We start from the raw sequence: 17,946 nt of genomic DNA on the forward strand, positions 1-17,946 counted from the left end.
ATGTTTACTTTTTGTTAATTGATAACGTAGAAAAGATAATATTGGAGTAGATCTGAGAATTTCACAACATCAAAATTAAATGATTTATTTTCTACAAACATAACAATTTTTTATGTCTTTTATCACATGACTTCATTGATGTTATCGACCATAATTGTACAGATTACACATTTACACATTGTTGATGCTACTACTCGAAATGAAGACCCTTGAACTTTAGAACCAATATTTTTTATCAAAGTGAAGTACATAGCTTAAATTTACTCTCATTAACTAGCAATAAATTGCGTCGAAGAAATTATCCCTAATCACCGTACATAAAATTTCTTGTTACCAGAATTCGAAAGATTCACTTCCGAGTTCGTTTTACAGCTCGGCAGAAGAGGACAGGCTGGACGGATCCGGAAGTTTAGATTATACGGATGGGGATCTCACGGCTACGTCGTCGTTACACGATCAGAGTGGTCCTGGCGAGGGTAGATCAACTGGGAGAAGAAAAGGCGAGCCGAGGGACGATAACATGCCGCTGTCGAACGAAGAGATGCCCGACCATTACATATATGTGACCTATCCAGCTGAGCTAAAGCAGCGATTACTGGACAGGTAAGTGAAACGGGTGGAAGAGGAGGTAATGGAATGCCCGTATCGAAATCATAGTGATCATCCTGATTGCAGCTGCTACAACAGAACTACTCGAATCTAAAGCCGAAGAGATTGGGCAGAGATTCGGTCGAAGGTATGAGAGCAGCTCGACCGATTACACGCGTCAGCTTTACCATGGCTGATCACCATCTTTCTTATTTTTTCTCCTCCCCCTAATCTTCGTGTTTTGTATACCAATTGTGGAAATAAATCACAAGCTGTACACGAGAACACCGATATTTGTTGATTTCGTTCTAATTCCTCTTTTAAACAAACAATCCGATAAGTTAGATACATAAACTTGACACTTCAGATAAGTTCCCGGTTTCGTGGAAATTACTTCGAATCAGTTTCTACTTTTGAAAGTAATATCGTAAAGGGATAAAAGATAAAGAAAGACTGAGGAAGTTTCGATAATTTTGATTTTATTTCGATGCTCAATGCTCGATTCAAATCTAAAACCAGTAAGTCATTTTGATGGATCCGTCAGAATCCCGTTGAGTGTCCATCACGCTGGACTGACGGACCAGTCGACGCACGCTCCCGCTGGTCGGCCTCTGTTGGTCCTCCAGCAGCCTTGCAGGAATCGGTGCCTCTGGTACTTCGTGCATCTCTACCGTCTCCCTAGCCGATAGATCCTCGTACGAACCCGCAGCTGACGAAGGTCTATAACCAAAGATAACAATGGATGGAATTGTTGGATAAGAATTTTTAATTCCTTTAACCCATTCTCGATTTCGCATACTTAATCGGAACGCAACGAAAGCAATCGGCACAAGTCCAATCCTTCCCAAATAGCTCCCCCTCCTCAACGGTCTGTGGTAATCGATGATGCAGCGTCTCGGGTAAACGTAAGCCAGACAATCCACCGATTACGGACACGCATCCGAGAATAACGAGGGGCAGTACTAAATTCTCTTTACCCTAGACGATATGACACAAATTTATTCGCTACGAATGACGTGTCCGTATGAAAAATGCAGTCGCTCATGATAAACATATTTACGATTACTTACGAGATAAGTAACAAAAGGAATGATGATAAGTCCGAGACCACTGATGTAAGCAGAAAAACCAATGGCTACGCCGCGCAGTTGCGTGGGGTAAAGTTCACCGGCGAACGGATATATTATTAGAAAGGAGGCCGATATCGCGGATTTTGATAAGAGAAATAGAATTAGTGTGGCCACTACTGCATCTGTAAAAAGATGGGAGGATTACAGTCGATACATTTATTTCTAAAATCTACTGTTACTTTGTTGTTGCATTTATTAAAAAGATTTATCAATCATTTATTGGTTGCATTCATTGTTCGCTCATATAAGATGTAGTACCCGATGAGAGAAGGACTGTAGCAATGCACGAGATACCCGCGACTACCATGCACAGGCAAAGGGGCCAACGACGACCCCATCGATCCATCACGACCCAACATGCCATGTAACTTGGAATTTCAGCAAAAGATGAGAAAAAAAAGCTCAAGTGTTCCTCATTACCCAACGCAGGTCCGTAGTACGACAGACCGACGTATACCATGTTATTGGCGAACCTAAATAAGAACGATACTAGTTGAACGCTTGAAACGATTATTTCGCAATTCGTTATTTACTTGTATGAAATGACAAGTAAAGAAGAATAAGAAAGAAAATAATACTCAAGTTAAGATTACAGTCAGAATGCGTCAAAACATTCCTTATCGCACTTATCTTCATGTATTATGTGCGATGAATGTACAGAAATGTCTTAGCGTTGCTATCAACGTTTGTTGAAACGTTTAATACCTCAAGCAAAAAATAGGCGTGGCGGCGTTTTATCAGGCGGCATTACGTAGCTGAATATTTCATTTACCAGTTCAGTGTAATCAGACACGTTTTCAAACGCATGTTGGGTGTTTTGAACAAGGACAGAACACCGGGACCGCTGCGTAATCGCTCCTCTTCACTTTTGGACCGTGACATTGTCATTCGTTGTCGCAGCTTTTGGGTGAAAGATGCTGGTAGTTCTTTACCATTCACCTTCGCCAATCTCTCCAGAATATCGTTCGCCTCCCTCAATCGACCTTTAGCCAGTAACCACCTCGGTGACTCTGGCAGAAACCTGGAATGATCTTAGACATTTTAGAACGAATGAAACGGCAATCGGGGCTAATGGAAAGTATAAGAAACGGATCAAAATCTCACCACCAGTACACAGAATATAAAAGAAAAGGGGCACTCGTAGTTAGAGCCAACGTTCTCCAATCTCTTATCAGATAAGTCACACCGGCCAGCATACACAGACCCATTGTGTAAAAACTGCATGTCAGCACCGTTACGAACGATCGATAATTTGGTCCAACCAGCTCCAAAGCTGTTTAAAGCGAACCAGGAGAAGAATTAAGTACGAATCGACATGTCTCTCTTATCTCTAATAGATCTATCTATTCACTCTTATTCAGAAATCTTACATATGATAAAGGGTATCTGATAAATGGCTGGAATGGTCAAACCGACGACCACTCTACAAGCGGCCCAGGTCCAAAAGCTATTCGATATCGACGTTAAGAATCCGCCGGTGATCAATGTTGCCAGGCACGTGAAGAAAGACAGTCTCCTACCAATTCTGTGCGATACCGAAGAAATTGGTAAAAGTAATCGTATTTGTGTTTCACGAATACGTGCAAATAATTTACTTTTACCTGTCGTTCAAGGTACCGAAAAGGTACACCCCTATCGGTCCTCCCGTGTTCAAAGCGACTAATCCGATCGTCGGATAAATCGCGTGGTCGCATACCAAATCGAACTGTAACGTTTAATGACATCCTAATTATCGATCGGATCAATCGATTTAATCAGATATTTTGATTGTAAGTGAACGTACATCGATAACAATAGAAGATGCTACTTCCGAGGTTTCGTACTCCCAACCATGATCGCATGGTATGACCGGCCACGATGCATTCGGTACGTACGAGGCCGTCGTCACAACAGAAATGTTCTCTGTCGTCCAATCGATATCGTATCGTGTGCATTGACTGTACGTTTCATTGTCATCCTAATTATGAATGCCATTGTTACGGTTATAACTCTAGTAGAACACTCTCGCCGAGGCAAGACGAGAGTGTACTTGCATCGCTCGCCTCCCCTCGTGTCGTTTTATTTCAAGTCGTCAGCGCTCGGTTTCGGATTGATCTTTTTAATACGAGGTGCGAGCGTGGCTCTTAATTTCGAGAACATCCACGTCCAAAAAGATTAATAATTTCGCGATTCGAGCCAAGACAAGGAAAGCAAGTAACACTCGACTCGGTAAGAGTCTCGCCGAATGTCTCAGTGAGAGCGCACTGCTCGTATAATAGTATGACCATAAACAAGTATTCTATGAAGAATAATATTCTAGCTATAGCGAAACAAATGTCTTCTATTTCTTCCATATATGCCCATAATCTTTAGGAGATGCGTAAAATACGAGGTTCTGGCTAGCTTTTTCGAGTGTACAGACGTATGGCAAGCAAAGAGTACTGATACGAAAATCAACGCGGACCTAACAAATTTCTTCTTCGGTTAGAGGAATTATTTAGTAATAATACTCAACGGGGATTAAGAATTACGAGGAACAAGCTCTCTCTAGTACTCTCACTAGCTTTTTTTATTAACTATTTAATTGCCAATTAATCCAGGTAGTAGGAATCTTTAACGCCTAGAACGATAATTGAACCTGAATGGTCGGAATCGCGAGTTTCCTTCTACGGAACATGTCCAAGCTCTCCAACCCCGGTACTTTGCACCAGTGAGGTGGTGTGTCCGCCATGAAGAGTTGATTAAAGGCGCAAAAACCGCACGGCAGACATGCCGGGAGGCACACGAACCAAAGTAAGTTCCTTTGATAACGACCAAACTCGCCGACGATCGGCAAAAGATCATCGAGATCGAAACCGTCCTACGATACGAAACTCTTATCTCTTAATCATAATTGACTTCTTCAATATAAAAAACAGGAAGTCATGTAACATGACAATTACAATACACGAGTGGAATAGTCTATTAATTAATTGATTCATTTCTGAACATTTCTGGTCGTTTGAACGAATAAAAAATAAAATGATTCCGTCCTGCCATTCAATTAAGTACTTGAGAATCGATAGATATTATGCATTATTGTTGAACATAGAGGAAGATATTTTTCTTTTATCAAAGTGCAACTGCAAGTAACTTACTTCATCGTCCGTAGCCGTCTTGCCGTTCGCTGGTCCAGCGGTACGATTCTCATTCTGGTACTCCATTTTGGTAAACTTTGTCCACGTCCAAGCTACCGAATCGTCGCCGATACCTTAGAAACGCGTTACGTGACGTGTATTAGCTCCCTTCCGATGGCAGTGCGACCGGCGTGCCATTCGTTCCATCTTGCTGCTGCCCTTTTTTTCCCTTTCACCCTCGCCGTACGATCGTGACACCGGAGGGTGGCCCTCCGAGATAGCCACCAGGTATCGGACAAAAGTATTTAGATAGCGCGTGCCAGCTCTCGCAGTAGATTTAGTGAGTTCTGGTAGAACACGAACCCAAAAAGGATTGGAACAGTTAGAATACTGAGGTCGGTCACTGCCGTTCAATCCACCGCTCGCTCAACATTTTTCACAAAACTTTCCCTTCTTCGACAACTGATTATTACTCTTCTCTCTCACCGAGATTACTCACTTATTACGCATCGTATAAAAGAAAAGAATAGGTATGTGTATATCGAAATGATCTGATGAATAAGAACTTATAAGGTGTTAATACGAATGCCAAAAAATATATCGAAATAAGAAGAGAGTGATAATGGTTTAATACTGTGCTTGTACTTTGTATTACTCGATGTGACGCAGGATGATTGAGTAGAGTTACTCCGGAATTTTTATGGCAAATACACCGATATTGTTCATCTCTCGGATATAGTACATTCAAGCACGAGCCACCCGACGTCTGTTTGCTCGCACGGAAGCAAATTGAGAGACAAGAGGGATAAATAGAACCCGTGCACGCACTCGCACAGCGCGTTTCACGTGCAGAAAGTGAATCGAGGAAATGCAGACGAAACGGCTTTAGTGGCGCGTGCCACGGGGTGTGCCCTTCTAATTCAATTGGGTTAAGGGTACTTAAAGGAGATTAGGAACACTGCTGACACATGCTGCGTGGCGGCCGCGATTCATTCTTCGAACACACCGCGTGACATTTTGCGTCACCTTCCCGTTTATGACCATTATCTCTTTGTCTATGGCCTCCAATTTATTCGTATCTTCGATCCAACTAGAACGAGCAATCTCCTTTTCGTTGCCTCTATTTTAATAAAGTTTTCCCACTGTTTTATAGAACGCGAGCTCGATGCCTTCTGCGTTTGACAGAATTAATTTGCCGAGAATTAATAGCATGGCATCTGTCAAATACGCTCTTGGTACTTTTTGTGCAATAACGTAGATTAGAAACTAATTCTTGGTATCAGGAGGCATACGGCTTCGTTTTTTTTATCCGGAGTAATCCAATTGATGAAGTAAAAGACCGTAAGAATACATAGTCAATTGTCCAAAGCTTTCAACCGTGTGTTCGGAGGGCATTTCGCACGCGAGTCTTTCGGTCGAGAAATCTTCCGCATTTTCGCCAGACAGATTATTCCTCGGCCGCTATGTATCGGAAGCGATGGGTCAAGGTGAATGATTATTAAGAAAAAAATGTGAGAAAGAGAAGCTCGATGCTGAAACGACGACTGGCAATCACTGCTTGTGTACAAATTCAAACTGAATTTTTTATTCTGGACAATCTCGTTTTGTCGGAAACAAGAAAGAAAATAAAGGAATAGTAAAAGAAATCAATGGAACAATTCGCATTACGTTAATCAAATTTTGTAGAATGAAATAATATTGTTGTTTCTTCGGTACGAGATGTTTTTTTTTTACCATACACAAAACGCAATTGTGATATTTTTCTTTCATACGATTGTTTCCACATTTTTTCACTTTTTCGATTTATTCTTTTTTGGATAATGAGAATTATCATGGTGTCAAGTCAAAATGATTTCTGCCGTTTTAATTAATTGTATGACACTGTCGCTTGGCGATTCGTATAGTCGTTTCTCGTACATGCACTGACGGAGTACGGTCAGTCACATTAATAATAAAGTGAAGAAAAAGCGAATCGAAGTCCTAGTACCAATGTCGCATTCGCGTACCTAAAATAACAGACGCGACGTAAGAAAATGCACGTGACATTTCTTTAGATTTTCTCTTAGACGATATTTGGATCATGCTTGTTTTTATAGATAATCGTCAGTTCTTTATTTCTCACTTTTTTTATTATAATAAATCGTTGATAGACCAACCATTAATGTGACCGACTATACTGCTACTTGAACACGTTTTCCAAAATAATCGATCCTCAATCATTCCACGATCGCTCTGACATTCAGATAAGCGATGTAGCCGATGCGTCACATATAGTCGTTGTCATTTAGATTTCACAGAATACAGGCTCCGCAGATCACACGACTGACTCAAACCGAAAAGACGCGGGAGATACGTAAATATCTCGCGCCATGGTGGACATGCCGCACCCTCTCCTATTCAGTGGTTTCTTACAATTAGTTTACAATTTTAAATAATTATTCGAAATTTCAGGAGGAACCAGGAAAAATAACGTCCCCGCCTGAATACGCAAAGTATCTGTAGTAAAATAAAATTTTACTGTGACTTTGATCTCGCAGTAAATTGAGCAACAGTTCTCTCGGTGTAATATCTTTTTAATTTAAAGACGACGAGAAGTATACGTCGAGTCATCGCAACAGCTTACCTACTAGACAGTGCCGAATCCAATTTTATACGCCGCAGTTCGACGTTCACGATGTACAGGATGAATTATTAATATGTATAGTAAGATCTTATGAATTTCTTAAATTTCTATAATTTACTTCCTGCTTTTTCGTCTCTTTTTATTTGCTTCTTTTGAGTTTTTCATTAGTGATGTGATCGATGAAAAATAGAGCTCTAGGAAACAAATTGGAGAGGGTGAGCAAATTACAGAATGGCAGGCTAGACATGATACAATCCAACTCGTGTTCTCGTTTATTCGTTTTCTCCTTTCTTTCTTTCTTTTACTTCAATCCAAGTTCACCCTTCGAATTATTCACATGCGTAAATTACGTATAATGTTTGGTCCGATCGTCGATCGGCAGCACTCGACAGCATTCTCTCCTTGCATATCGCCACAAGAATCTCAAATTTCATACGCTCGTTTTTTCTCTCCCCTTTTCTCCTCTCAATTCGTTTTTTTTTTGTATTTTTTATATTCAATTTTTTTTAATTTTCTTAATTTTCTAAATCACACAGAATGCACGGTAATGCGGTGCGCTTCTTTATCTTACAATTAGACCGCGATCGGTCGGAAATCGAATGAACAAAAATATCTGAAGATACGGATCAACCATGACAGACACACACAGGAAACTTCTAGGCAACGCACAATCGATCGATCCTCATTCTTTCCCCATTACCGTGCAATTTCTCTGACGCTTTGGAACAACAATAGCTTCTGCGCGCGTTGGCCTCGTGCTTCGCGACTCGATCGTTTTTAAAAAATATTATCGAAAATATTGTCCCGTACGTACAATGGCACCGCGGTTTGAATATCTAAGAACGGAGACTCTGTTCCATGTACACATGTATCCAGCGTCGCCGAAATCGACTCGAAAAATAATTTATCTGCGTGGTTTCATCTTCAACGTCTTCATCAATGCGTCTTCCTCAATATTGATTATCATTATTGTTTCTGTAAGAGTATTATTTGTTTGTATAGCTAAGTTGCAGAAAATTAGCGAAGCGCTAGGATAACGACCCGAGGACAGCGACAGTTCTCCGATCTTTAACCGCGTCGCGATACAAAATTTATATAACTTTTCTTTATTTTCATTCTTTGTTTCTCCTTCCCTTTTTTCTTCAATATTTTATTCATTTTATTTTACAAATCGACGCTTTGCCTCTTTCCGAACGTGATTCACGTCGAATCACGAGCCAACTCCTTTTAGCATCCCTCCATCATCGTTAACGATCCTCTCTCCACTTATATTCCTCTCGCTCGATCACTCTCTCCCTCTCAATTTTTCTCGTTTTCACAGTTCATTCGTTTCTCTGGTTACTTATTCTCCATTCGCAAGTAACACCCCGACAGGACACACCTCCATCAGTAAATAGCGATTTGCTTCACAGCGCACATCATCACTGATACAGCGTAATGCACACGCTCCTCATTTTCATTTATTTTTTCTTCTTTAAGAATCCTTATACTTAAATACGCTCTCACGTACGTTCCCTAGTAAAGCATCGCACGCACTCTAGGAGTCTCGACGATGAAAAGGCTAACAACTAATAGTTCGATCAAGACGTTATCGTGTATGAGTCTCTTGCCGTGAGCGTGACTCCGGCCGTGCTTCTCTCCAACGATCTTAGAAACTTGAAACACATTTATCAAAGGCATGTGCGCGTTAGGCTGTCTCATGTTTCGGAGCAGCGAAAATTCTTTCTTCTAAAACCGGTAAACGTAAAAAAAATAATAATAACAAAATTATGCTAAATAGCGGAGAGCGAAAAGTGGTACGCTCGAGATCATTCGTGGATCACTTCTCGATCTTGGAGGGTGGAACACAATTTGGCCCAGAGGCACGCCCCGTTCTAGGTAGAATCCATCGACTCCTCGCACACGAGAGTCTCTCCAAAAAATCACAGTCGCGTATATAATATAATTTGCTCCTTTTGTATTCCTCATTTATACATATCGTTACTCGTACTCCGATCACGGCACGGTCGGCGTTTCAGTTCGTACTTCTGCCCTTCATCCGCGGGTTCGACCACAACCGATTCATTATCTCCACGTCGGCTTTTCTTCCCATTTTTCCCTCAGATTTTCAAGCCAACCAGAACTGTTAATATGATTCGCAAAGATGACCGCGAAAATACCGGGATCGTACGATTCTTATTACGCTTCCTGGTACTTCGGACAAATAAAGATAATGCGATCATCAAGATCAAGGTCGATTGTTAATTACACGCGATCGATACGTGTGTCCGTTACACACACACACAATCTACTGCCAAAGTAGATGGCTAAATTTTTGTTACCACACGTTTTACTCGCCGAAAGGTTGAAAAGGGGATGTAGATATTTAAAAAGTATATACCGTGATGTTTTGTTTTAAACCTGACAATCAGTAAAAAGTTTTCGAAAATTTAGCCACCGATTTGAAGACAGTTCGTGGGCGCGTGAGCCTAGATTTGTTTGCGAATCAAAGGAACAGGCGAGCGATCGAGTTCTTTTTATCAAAAAGCGGAAAGACTTCGCCGTTCTCTCCGTCGTGGTTCCTTTTCCTTTCGCTCTCTTTCCTCGCATTCCACCTTTCGCATCCTCATCCTTTCCCTTTCTCTCCTGCTTCCACTCTTCTCACGCTCCTCTTTCTTACGTACTCTCTTTCCCTCTACTCTCTCTGCTACGTGGAATGTTAAAGAAAAACAGGATACACACACCTCGTGTCTCGGTGTTTTGCACGTTTCTTCTTTGGATACTTGGAATAATAAAAACATTTTGTTGTTCTCCTTTTGGGACTCATCAAGACGTCGACTTTGGTAGGCTCAACGACGGCAGCCGTCACCGAGGAAACTAAGATCAAGCTTGTGTTTACGTAGGAGGTGATGAAGTTTTCGCGATTGGAAGACACCGCGTTTCGTCAGCGAGAATAACTCCTTTTTACCACGAAATCGGAAGGATCCACCGCGAGATAAAACAATCTGTATGTATGTGGACAGGTGTATTTATGTGTAGGGATGTGTATCGCAAAGAGATCAAGGTTTAGGCTCCAGTCTATGTAACGAGCAGCTCACCGAAACAATTTTCTTAACCCGTTTTCTTTCTCTTCTTGCTTCGTTATTCTTCTTTTGTATTCATTTTTCTCTTTAAAGCTAGATAGACATTATCTCTTCCTTAAATGCTAAGTTTGGCAATATCGTTCGCAACAGTAAAAAAATTATATACGTATATATATTTATTATTATTTTTTTTTATATCCAGACATGGAGCAGACACATTGGTTTCCCACGATATGTAAAATCGTAAAAAAGATAATCAATTTAATAAAAAGTCTTAGTCTATAATCGTTCTTCATCAATTCCCTATTTATCCCCTTTGCGTTTCCTCTTCGCACGTTAATCTTTTGTTTTTCTTTTGTCTAAATGTGTTTGCTTGTATGTCATGTTTGATGTAAACACGTTCACACTGTTCGTGATGATTCCTCAACGAGTAAACCACCCCCAAACTAAGTTTCGATGCGAATCTCGCCGCGATCTACCGATAATGTTCGTTTCCCTCTCTATTCGTTATCGTGTCTCTATATAAAGCTTTGCGTAAACAAGGCGTTCACAGAAAAAGGTATGAGTTAGTTAAAGATGAAAACGCTACAAAAAAAATATAGTCGAACATTACGAAAAGAGGGTCACACAGTGTGCTTCCGCTGGCAAAAGTATTTGGAATGCAATGGCACTAGCACAGCCACATTTCAACCACGTGACGTAACTTCGTATTATATTATTAGAGCGACCGACCGTCCGCTTTATCTTCCGTGTATAAAATCTTACTAAATACCGTATCCGTACGCGAGACATCTAAAAAAGTTTGAGCTATGAAAATTTGCGAGGCTGAGACAATATCTACATAAAGAAATGAAATAATATAAAGTTATCCTATGATTTGATTCACATATAAATATATATGCATGCACTGCCTCAGTCGTCTTAGGATTCAAACAGTACGTGTAACAGAGGATATTGATGCGTGTGTAAAAAATAAAACAAAAAGTACTGGAAACTGCTAATCCTTGCGCGGTCAGGTACTTGAAATATCCCAGTTCAACGTCTAACTTCTTGCTTCAACAGTCTTATCTATCCACGTGTATAACTAATTTGATTTTAACGTTGAGCAGTATACAAGGTAATTTACTCGATAGATAAGAAAGATAAGTTTGCTTGATTACATGACGCTGGGTTATATCAATCACCTAGTTTTGAATCACCTGCAATTTCTTAAGCGACCACAGCATTCGTTTTTCCAACTCATACCGGAATAAAACGTATGGATAAAAATCAGTAACACCGTCATTTTCTTTTTCTTCACTTGATCGTGGGTAACTGTCTTCCCACAACGAAGCGAGGCTAGGAAGACAAATTGTTGTTCTTTGACAAACGCTCTCGAAAGGAAGAAACATACGTATCGTTATTTCAATGTTAGTGGCAGTGCGAAAAGCTCTCGTTCGATATTTCATTCTATCATTTTCGAAATATCCAAATGAACGATACTGCGGTCGCATAAAATTGATCAATGTTTAAGCGCAAGATTACATTTCTATTATAATAAAGTATTTCTAAATTGTATACTCGATCGCGGTTTAGTCTTCTTCGTTTCTTCTTTTCTTATTAGAACGCTCAGGCCGGACGAGGATTTCGGTACAACTCAATAACTTATGCCAGCAAAATATTAGTTTTAATGAGTCAACAGCAACAGACATTCACATACGGGAAGAAAGGAACATACACATCATCATCATCATAATCATCATCATCATGCTACAACTGATCGTTTAAATTTTTGCACAGGACGATCGGATCAGGGTCACCAAGTATTTCGAATCCATCAAGTAATTCGTAATTTTTAATTTCAATTTTATTCTCTTTGAAGGAATCATTCAGTATCTCTAACACTCCTCGCACTCATTCGCTCTTATCTATTTCTCTTTCTCCTCCGACTGTATTCTCACTCACGCATCAACACTTCGCTGCATCGAGATAGTAACCAGCACTCTATCGACCATTTATTTCGTCCACTAACTTCAGACCACGTCAACAACAACAACCAACAATCATTCGATGATGCCGCGATTGCTTCGAACGAGCAAATAGGTAGTGTTTTGATCGCTCAACAGGAAATTGGAAACAGACCGCGTGGCTTCGTTAACAAAGCTAGGGGAGGATAAAAAGCTAGTAGCTTTACAACGATTTGCGCATAATTGAACTTTCTCAACGATCCATTAGATAGCGAAACGTTTTATTTAGTAAATATTGGATCTTACACGCATACATATTAAGAAAAACCATTCTTACGTTCAATTATTAGAGCACACTCTACATCTTTCACAGCTCTACAGTCTCGCTCTCTCTCTCGTTTGGTCTCTCTGTATGTTTTCTTCAACGCTTTCAGAAATCCCTTGCACACTCTCTCTTCCTCTCTCACTCGCATTTTCCCATTTTCTCCCTCTCGCTAGCCACAATCACTGTCCATGGAAGTCGTCCTTTTCTCAGGTTCAAATTCTCAAGCACGCGACCCAGGCTTGTTATCAGGCATACTTGCATCATCGGAACTTGCATCTCGGCAGGCTTCGAACTTCAGGCTCACTCATCGGTAACATCCACTTGCACTCCTTATCATCCGTTGTCAGCAGACATCCGGCAGACAGGTATTTTATTTTCTCGACCTTTTGGGGCTGCGCTCGACGTGTCGGTACTCGAATACCGTCGTTAGAGCAGGGACACGTGCAGACTCATCACCCCTTCATCGTCATCATCGCTTCGGAACTCACGCACATCCATCAACTCGCATCCGCACCATCCAATCTTGTTGTCTTTGTATTGTGTTCGATAGCTTTCTAGTTAAATCAAATTGCACGACAGTACAACCGTGGGTGATCTGTAAACAACAAAAGCGAGCCAAATATCAATAACCGTTGTTCACCGATCGATATGTGTGTACATATGCATATTTTTTCGCGGCTTATTTTAACCATTTTTATTAGCGTTTAATTTATTTCTTTATGAAACGGATTTCTTTGTTGAATCATGTGTCTATCCGTGGGACAACACTGAGACTGAAAGGACCATAAGCAACAACGACAAAACGAAACTGTATTATGTCCTGTTGCACCTTTGGTTCTTTGACACTTTATGTACACATTCGTGCTTCTTCTTTCTTAGTGTGTCCTAACCAGGTATCATTAAAAATCGTTCGTGGAGAAAGTAACTATCTTTTTTAGTAATACGTTACAGTAGGCAAAATGGAAAAGGACGTGGCGGATGATACGAAGGGAACAGCGAAATGGATGATAAGTGATAACGGATAACAGGTGATCGAATATACACGCATCACACACCGTTCATATAAAAAAGGTAAAAAATAAGAAAATATGATAAGAAAAGGTTAATGAAATACAGTGAAAGATTACTCACCAACTAGATGTGGAATTGACAGGATTTTTGAGCTTCCGAATCTCTTTACTCGTCCAATTTGCCAGTGTTTTGGTCTTTTCGCTGCGTGATCGTCTAGCTTTTACCAAGAACTCCGTGAGCGGTTCAGTTTCAACCATTGGCAATAGCTTCGCTCCGAACACAGTGACCAAATCACCAAGCAAGCCCACCGAAGCTGAAATGTTGCCTTCGGAGTGTTCGCGATCCTGCGCTATCGACGTAATGAACTGGATGATGAAGGGCACGTGTGGTTCCACTAGGGCGATCGCAGCGTCCGGACAAGTTGTCGACATTTCACCGCGCAGTCCTTGCACTATTCCAGTGTAAGCTTCAAGGACACCTTCGCGAAGCTCATTCAGGTAATCGATCATATCATAATCGCTTCTGTCCACGTTCGCCTGGGATGCTTGAGCCAACGTTTGCAATACCACGTCCAAGTATTTTTTGAATTCCGGACCTATACTTAGAGCAACATCGCCGAAAACGGAGAATATCTGAGGTTTTACGGAACGATGAACCGTATTATTGCCAAGATTCTCCAGCAACAGAGTCATGATTTCGTCGCAGTATGGTAATATCTTGCTCTTCAAAGACCGACAAATGTCGCCCGTCAGGCCAACAGCAGCGCAGCATACTTGATATTCTGCGTGATTCTTTAAACCGAGGCAGAGATACGGCTTGAACGCGTCCATGTATTTCAGGAAACCTTCTCCAAGCACTTCGACCAGAGTCGAGACTGCCATAAGAGCATCTTCTTGTACACCCTCGGCTTTGCAAGAATTCGAGTTGAACATGGATAATAACGCAGTCATAATCACGTCAGAAATTTGCGGAGCATCCTCCGGTGTAACTTTACGCAGCACGGATTGCAAGGTGGCGCACAACAGCGATTGCAAATCGTTGTACTGTGCACGATCCGTGTGAGTTTGGATGTGGTTCTCCATTTGCAGTACCTGCTGCAATCTCTCTAGGATCACCATCGTCGTCTTCTGCACTGTTATGTAACAGTCTTGAGGAGAATTCTTCACCATGTCCATCAGTGCTTCGTAAGCGGCGGATCTTAAGTTAGCTTGAGCTCCGTCTGGCCGATCAGTTGTCTCCAACAATCTTTGAATAATGAAATCGAAATACTGGGACATGCAATACGTTTCCGGATTCTGTCCCTCGATAGCTTCTGCAGATTCGTAACTGGCTTCTGCAAGACCCGTGAAAGCCCAACAGACGTTCGCTGCTACTCGCGGCTCTGCCTTTAAACCATTTATCAAAGCTTCAAGCAGTGGTTTCAAGTAAGTATCGTTGATAGCTGCTTCCGGTATAATTTCACAAATGCGGCCGAACATCCACGCTGCTGTATCCCTTACCGCGACACTGCCATCGTACATTAACTCGATAAGCGTTGGCATTGCTTGTTCCACCAATGGTTTCAAAGTATTGTGATCGACGCCTCCGAGAATCGAACCAAAAGCCATCAGAGCTGCGTCTCGATACCTCCAATCCGGACTCTTGATATTTTCCATGACAAATGGAAGAACATACGGGACGATGGCTTCGTCGCAGCAAGAAGACAATAACATTAAACACACTCCGGCTGCTTTTGATGGGTTCCAATCGTCTTCATCGTCGAATTCTTCTTGTTTAGTTAGCTTCTTCATCAATACAGGTACTAAGTATTGTAAAGCGCCTTTCGCGTAATGCCTTGACACTTTGACTGGCGGTCGGCCACCGTCGGTGGCTTCACCCTCTTCCATAGCTAAATCTACCTCCTCGTCGGAAACGTTCGACCAGAATTCAATTCCTTGCAGTGCAACTTCATCGATATCTGATTTCATAGCTTCTAAAGTAATAGGAAAGAGTGCTGGAGCCATGTAAGGTTCCATGTACTGATAATACAAAGACATAATTTTCACGAGACACTGTAACGCTGCTACTTTGACTTGCGTGTTTAAAGACTGCGTCGCTTCACACACCACCTCCATGATGAAGTTTCTCTCCGTCTGTATACAGAAGCGACAGAATTAAATAAGTGATTCTATCCACATTGCGAATATATCTGTAAGCTATTTTAAAAACTGTACTAACCTCTATCTCGAAATTTCCTTTGGTGAATTCTAATGAATTATAGAGTGCACTTGTAGCCGCGAGACGAACATGATGCAGTGTACTAGAGCCTTTCATACCATGGATGATAGCAGTGAGGATTTGATTTGACTGAGGTACCAGAACGTCACTTTCTATATCTTGACAAATATAACCAATAGCTTCCAGGGTAGCTTCTTTCATCATCTCTGTACTGTTTGGATTTACAACATTATTAACTAACAGCTGAATAACATTAGTCCATTGACCAACAGGTAATTCAGCAACTGCTACAGATGCAACACACTGTGCTGCAGAACTCGGCCTGTTGTTCTCTGTTCCAAGTGCCCCAAAAATCTAATAATGGACAAGTGCAAAGTCAGCACGCTTCTATTCAAGAAACGAATTAGTAACGAACGTGTAAATAAATAAGTCCTTACATTCTTCTTAATAAATTCCCTGGTTTCTACAGGAATAGCAAGCCATCGTTGTTGATATTGATATTTCAATTGTGTATCTTTGGATGTAAGTTGATTTTTCAGCTGAAGACCAGCTGCCATACGGGCAACTGGACTTGCAGTGGCAGTAACCAGCACGCCGCTGAGTCTTTGCATGAATTCAGGCTAAGGAAAATATAACAAAACTGTATAGTCTTAATAGTCCTTACAATTGTTACAACTACTTTTTTCTGAAAACAATTAACTTACCAAATTAGTCTGAGCTGCTTGCTCCAAGAATTCTTGAGCTGCCTCCAACTCATTTTTATCTGAAATTGTAAACGAAGATAAGAGTAACTGATATTCTATAAATTCTTTTATATCTTATCTGGTTAATTAATTACGAAGATTATGTAGATCCTTGGAACTATCATAGAGGTTAGAAAAACAGGATGTACTTGTGACTCTCACTATGGCACAATCAACGAGAACATGCGATACGAATAACCGTCACATGGGACAATACTTATGCTGCCGCGAACAAAGCCCTTAGCAACAGCCAAACGGAGCACAATACGACGTATTATCGTAGAAACAGCGGATTGAGATTAAATGCTAACGTACCGATGCCGAACGATTCTCGACAGCTCTAAGAAAATATCACCCAACAATAATACCAAGTACTCCGTAAATACACCGGAAGGACTAGAAAAAGGACGCGCACGCGGCGGGACTTCACTTTCGCAGGCAAGGTCGCGAAAGGGTCAAGGATTCGTCAAAAGGAGCGATCTCGTAGGTATTATAGAACAACATCGGTACCGAGGTCAAGGGGAGACCAATTAACCGAGAAAAATTAGTCTGAATTCCATGATGTCGGCAACAACCAATCTGAAGGAGAACGATTAATCAAAACGGCTTACCAGAGGAGACGGTCTTCTCTAGAATCTGGATAAGCTGTACCGTTGTCGGATCCATCTGCATGATTTCGGCTTCCTTCGAATATCGATTAACGTCGGGAAACGTAACTTCTTATGCCTCGATAGGAAATGTCTCGTTCTCGCGACCGGCGGACAGCCACATGTAGCCACCACCGAATCAACTAGCTCAACGACGTACCCCCTTCTACCCACTTCCTGCCAGTACTCGATTTCTGCTTCCTTCCACAACGTGCGGCGTAGTGATATTCTCGCGCCTATCTACGTACAGGACGAACCACCGGATCGTTAAACACCGGTAGGTGGTAGTACACGCGACGTTTAATCCCCTTAAAGTCTCTCGGAAACGTTGCAACACTACTGTCACGAGTGTCACGTTTCTCGAAACGATCGTCGTATCTCCGTTGAGCGCGGACTATTTTCTTTGTGTGCCGTGCGAAATTTATTTTGCGCACGCGTACATGCCTGCAGCGGCGACATCTGCGACTGCTAACAGCGCTTCCACGCACGCGTGTTCACCGCGACCGTTATGCCGGTGAATTTTGAAATTTTGCACGTATGCAGCTGCAGTCTACACGTC

At 41.5% G+C, this 17,946-nt stretch overlaps 3 protein-coding genes across 7 annotated transcripts in view; 1 reads left to right on the top strand and 2 right to left on the bottom strand.

The window, feature by feature from the left end:
- LOC108631142 (uncharacterized) overlaps positions 1-873 on the top strand; it is a 5,866-nt gene extending 4,993 nt beyond the window's left edge. For 2 of the 3 annotated variants that reach the window (XM_018034878.2, XM_018034877.2), the window contains 2 exons: positions 373-603; positions 676-873. In XM_018034878.2, coding sequence (XP_017890367.1) covers positions 373-603; positions 676-703 — 259 coding nt within the window. In that variant the 3' untranslated portion in view covers positions 704-873. Of the gene's footprint in view, positions 1-337; positions 604-675 lie in introns of those variants that run through there. The other variant, XM_026818598.1, reaches the window with a different exon arrangement.
- A 173-nt stretch (positions 874-1,046) lies between these two features.
- CarT (Carcinine transporter) lies at positions 1,047-4,920 on the bottom strand. Its single transcript, XM_018034826.2, has 11 exons — positions 4,835-4,920; positions 4,336-4,557; positions 3,502-3,675; positions 3,320-3,423; positions 3,089-3,243; positions 2,823-2,991; positions 2,491-2,739; positions 1,977-2,191; positions 1,659-1,840; positions 1,388-1,566; positions 1,047-1,308 (listed from the first exon to the last, which is right to left on the bottom strand). Exons 1-11 carry the CDS (start codon positions 4,898-4,900, stop codon positions 1,098-1,100), a joined length of 1,926 nt encoding a protein of 641 aa, XP_017890315.1. The 5' UTR covers positions 4,901-4,920; the 3' UTR covers positions 1,047-1,097.
- A 152-nt stretch (positions 4,921-5,072) lies between these two features.
- Positions 5,073-17,804, bottom strand: Fs(2)Ket (Importin subunit beta Fs(2)Ket). 3 transcript variants are annotated; one of them, XR_001916915.2, is made up of 7 exons: positions 17,352-17,803; positions 16,702-16,760; positions 16,435-16,617; positions 15,998-16,351; positions 13,901-15,912; positions 13,153-13,364; positions 5,075-5,160 (listed from the first exon to the last, which is right to left on the bottom strand). XR_001916915.2 is itself a non-coding variant. In XM_018034825.2 (6 exons), coding segments are annotated over exons 1-6 (2,670 nt in total). In that variant the 5' UTR covers positions 17,413-17,803; the 3' UTR covers positions 5,073-5,159. The 3 variants fall into 3 exon arrangements, 2 of the variants coding, with proteins under 2 accessions (XP_017890314.1, XP_017890312.1); XM_018034825.2 differs by lacking the exon at positions 13,153-13,364 and having other exon boundaries at positions 5,073-5,160; XM_018034823.2 differs by lacking the exons at positions 5,075-5,160; positions 13,153-13,364 and having other exon boundaries at positions 13,897-15,912; positions 17,352-17,804.
- Between the last annotated feature and the right edge of the window lie 142 nt (positions 17,805-17,946).

The sequence above is a fragment of the Ceratina calcarata genome, unplaced genomic scaffold (assembly GCF_001652005.2).
Source record: "Ceratina calcarata isolate Rehan_Ccalc_2016 unplaced genomic scaffold, ASM165200v1 scaffold81, whole genome shotgun sequence".
NCBI lineage: Eukaryota > Metazoa > Arthropoda > Insecta > Hymenoptera > Apidae > Ceratina > Ceratina calcarata.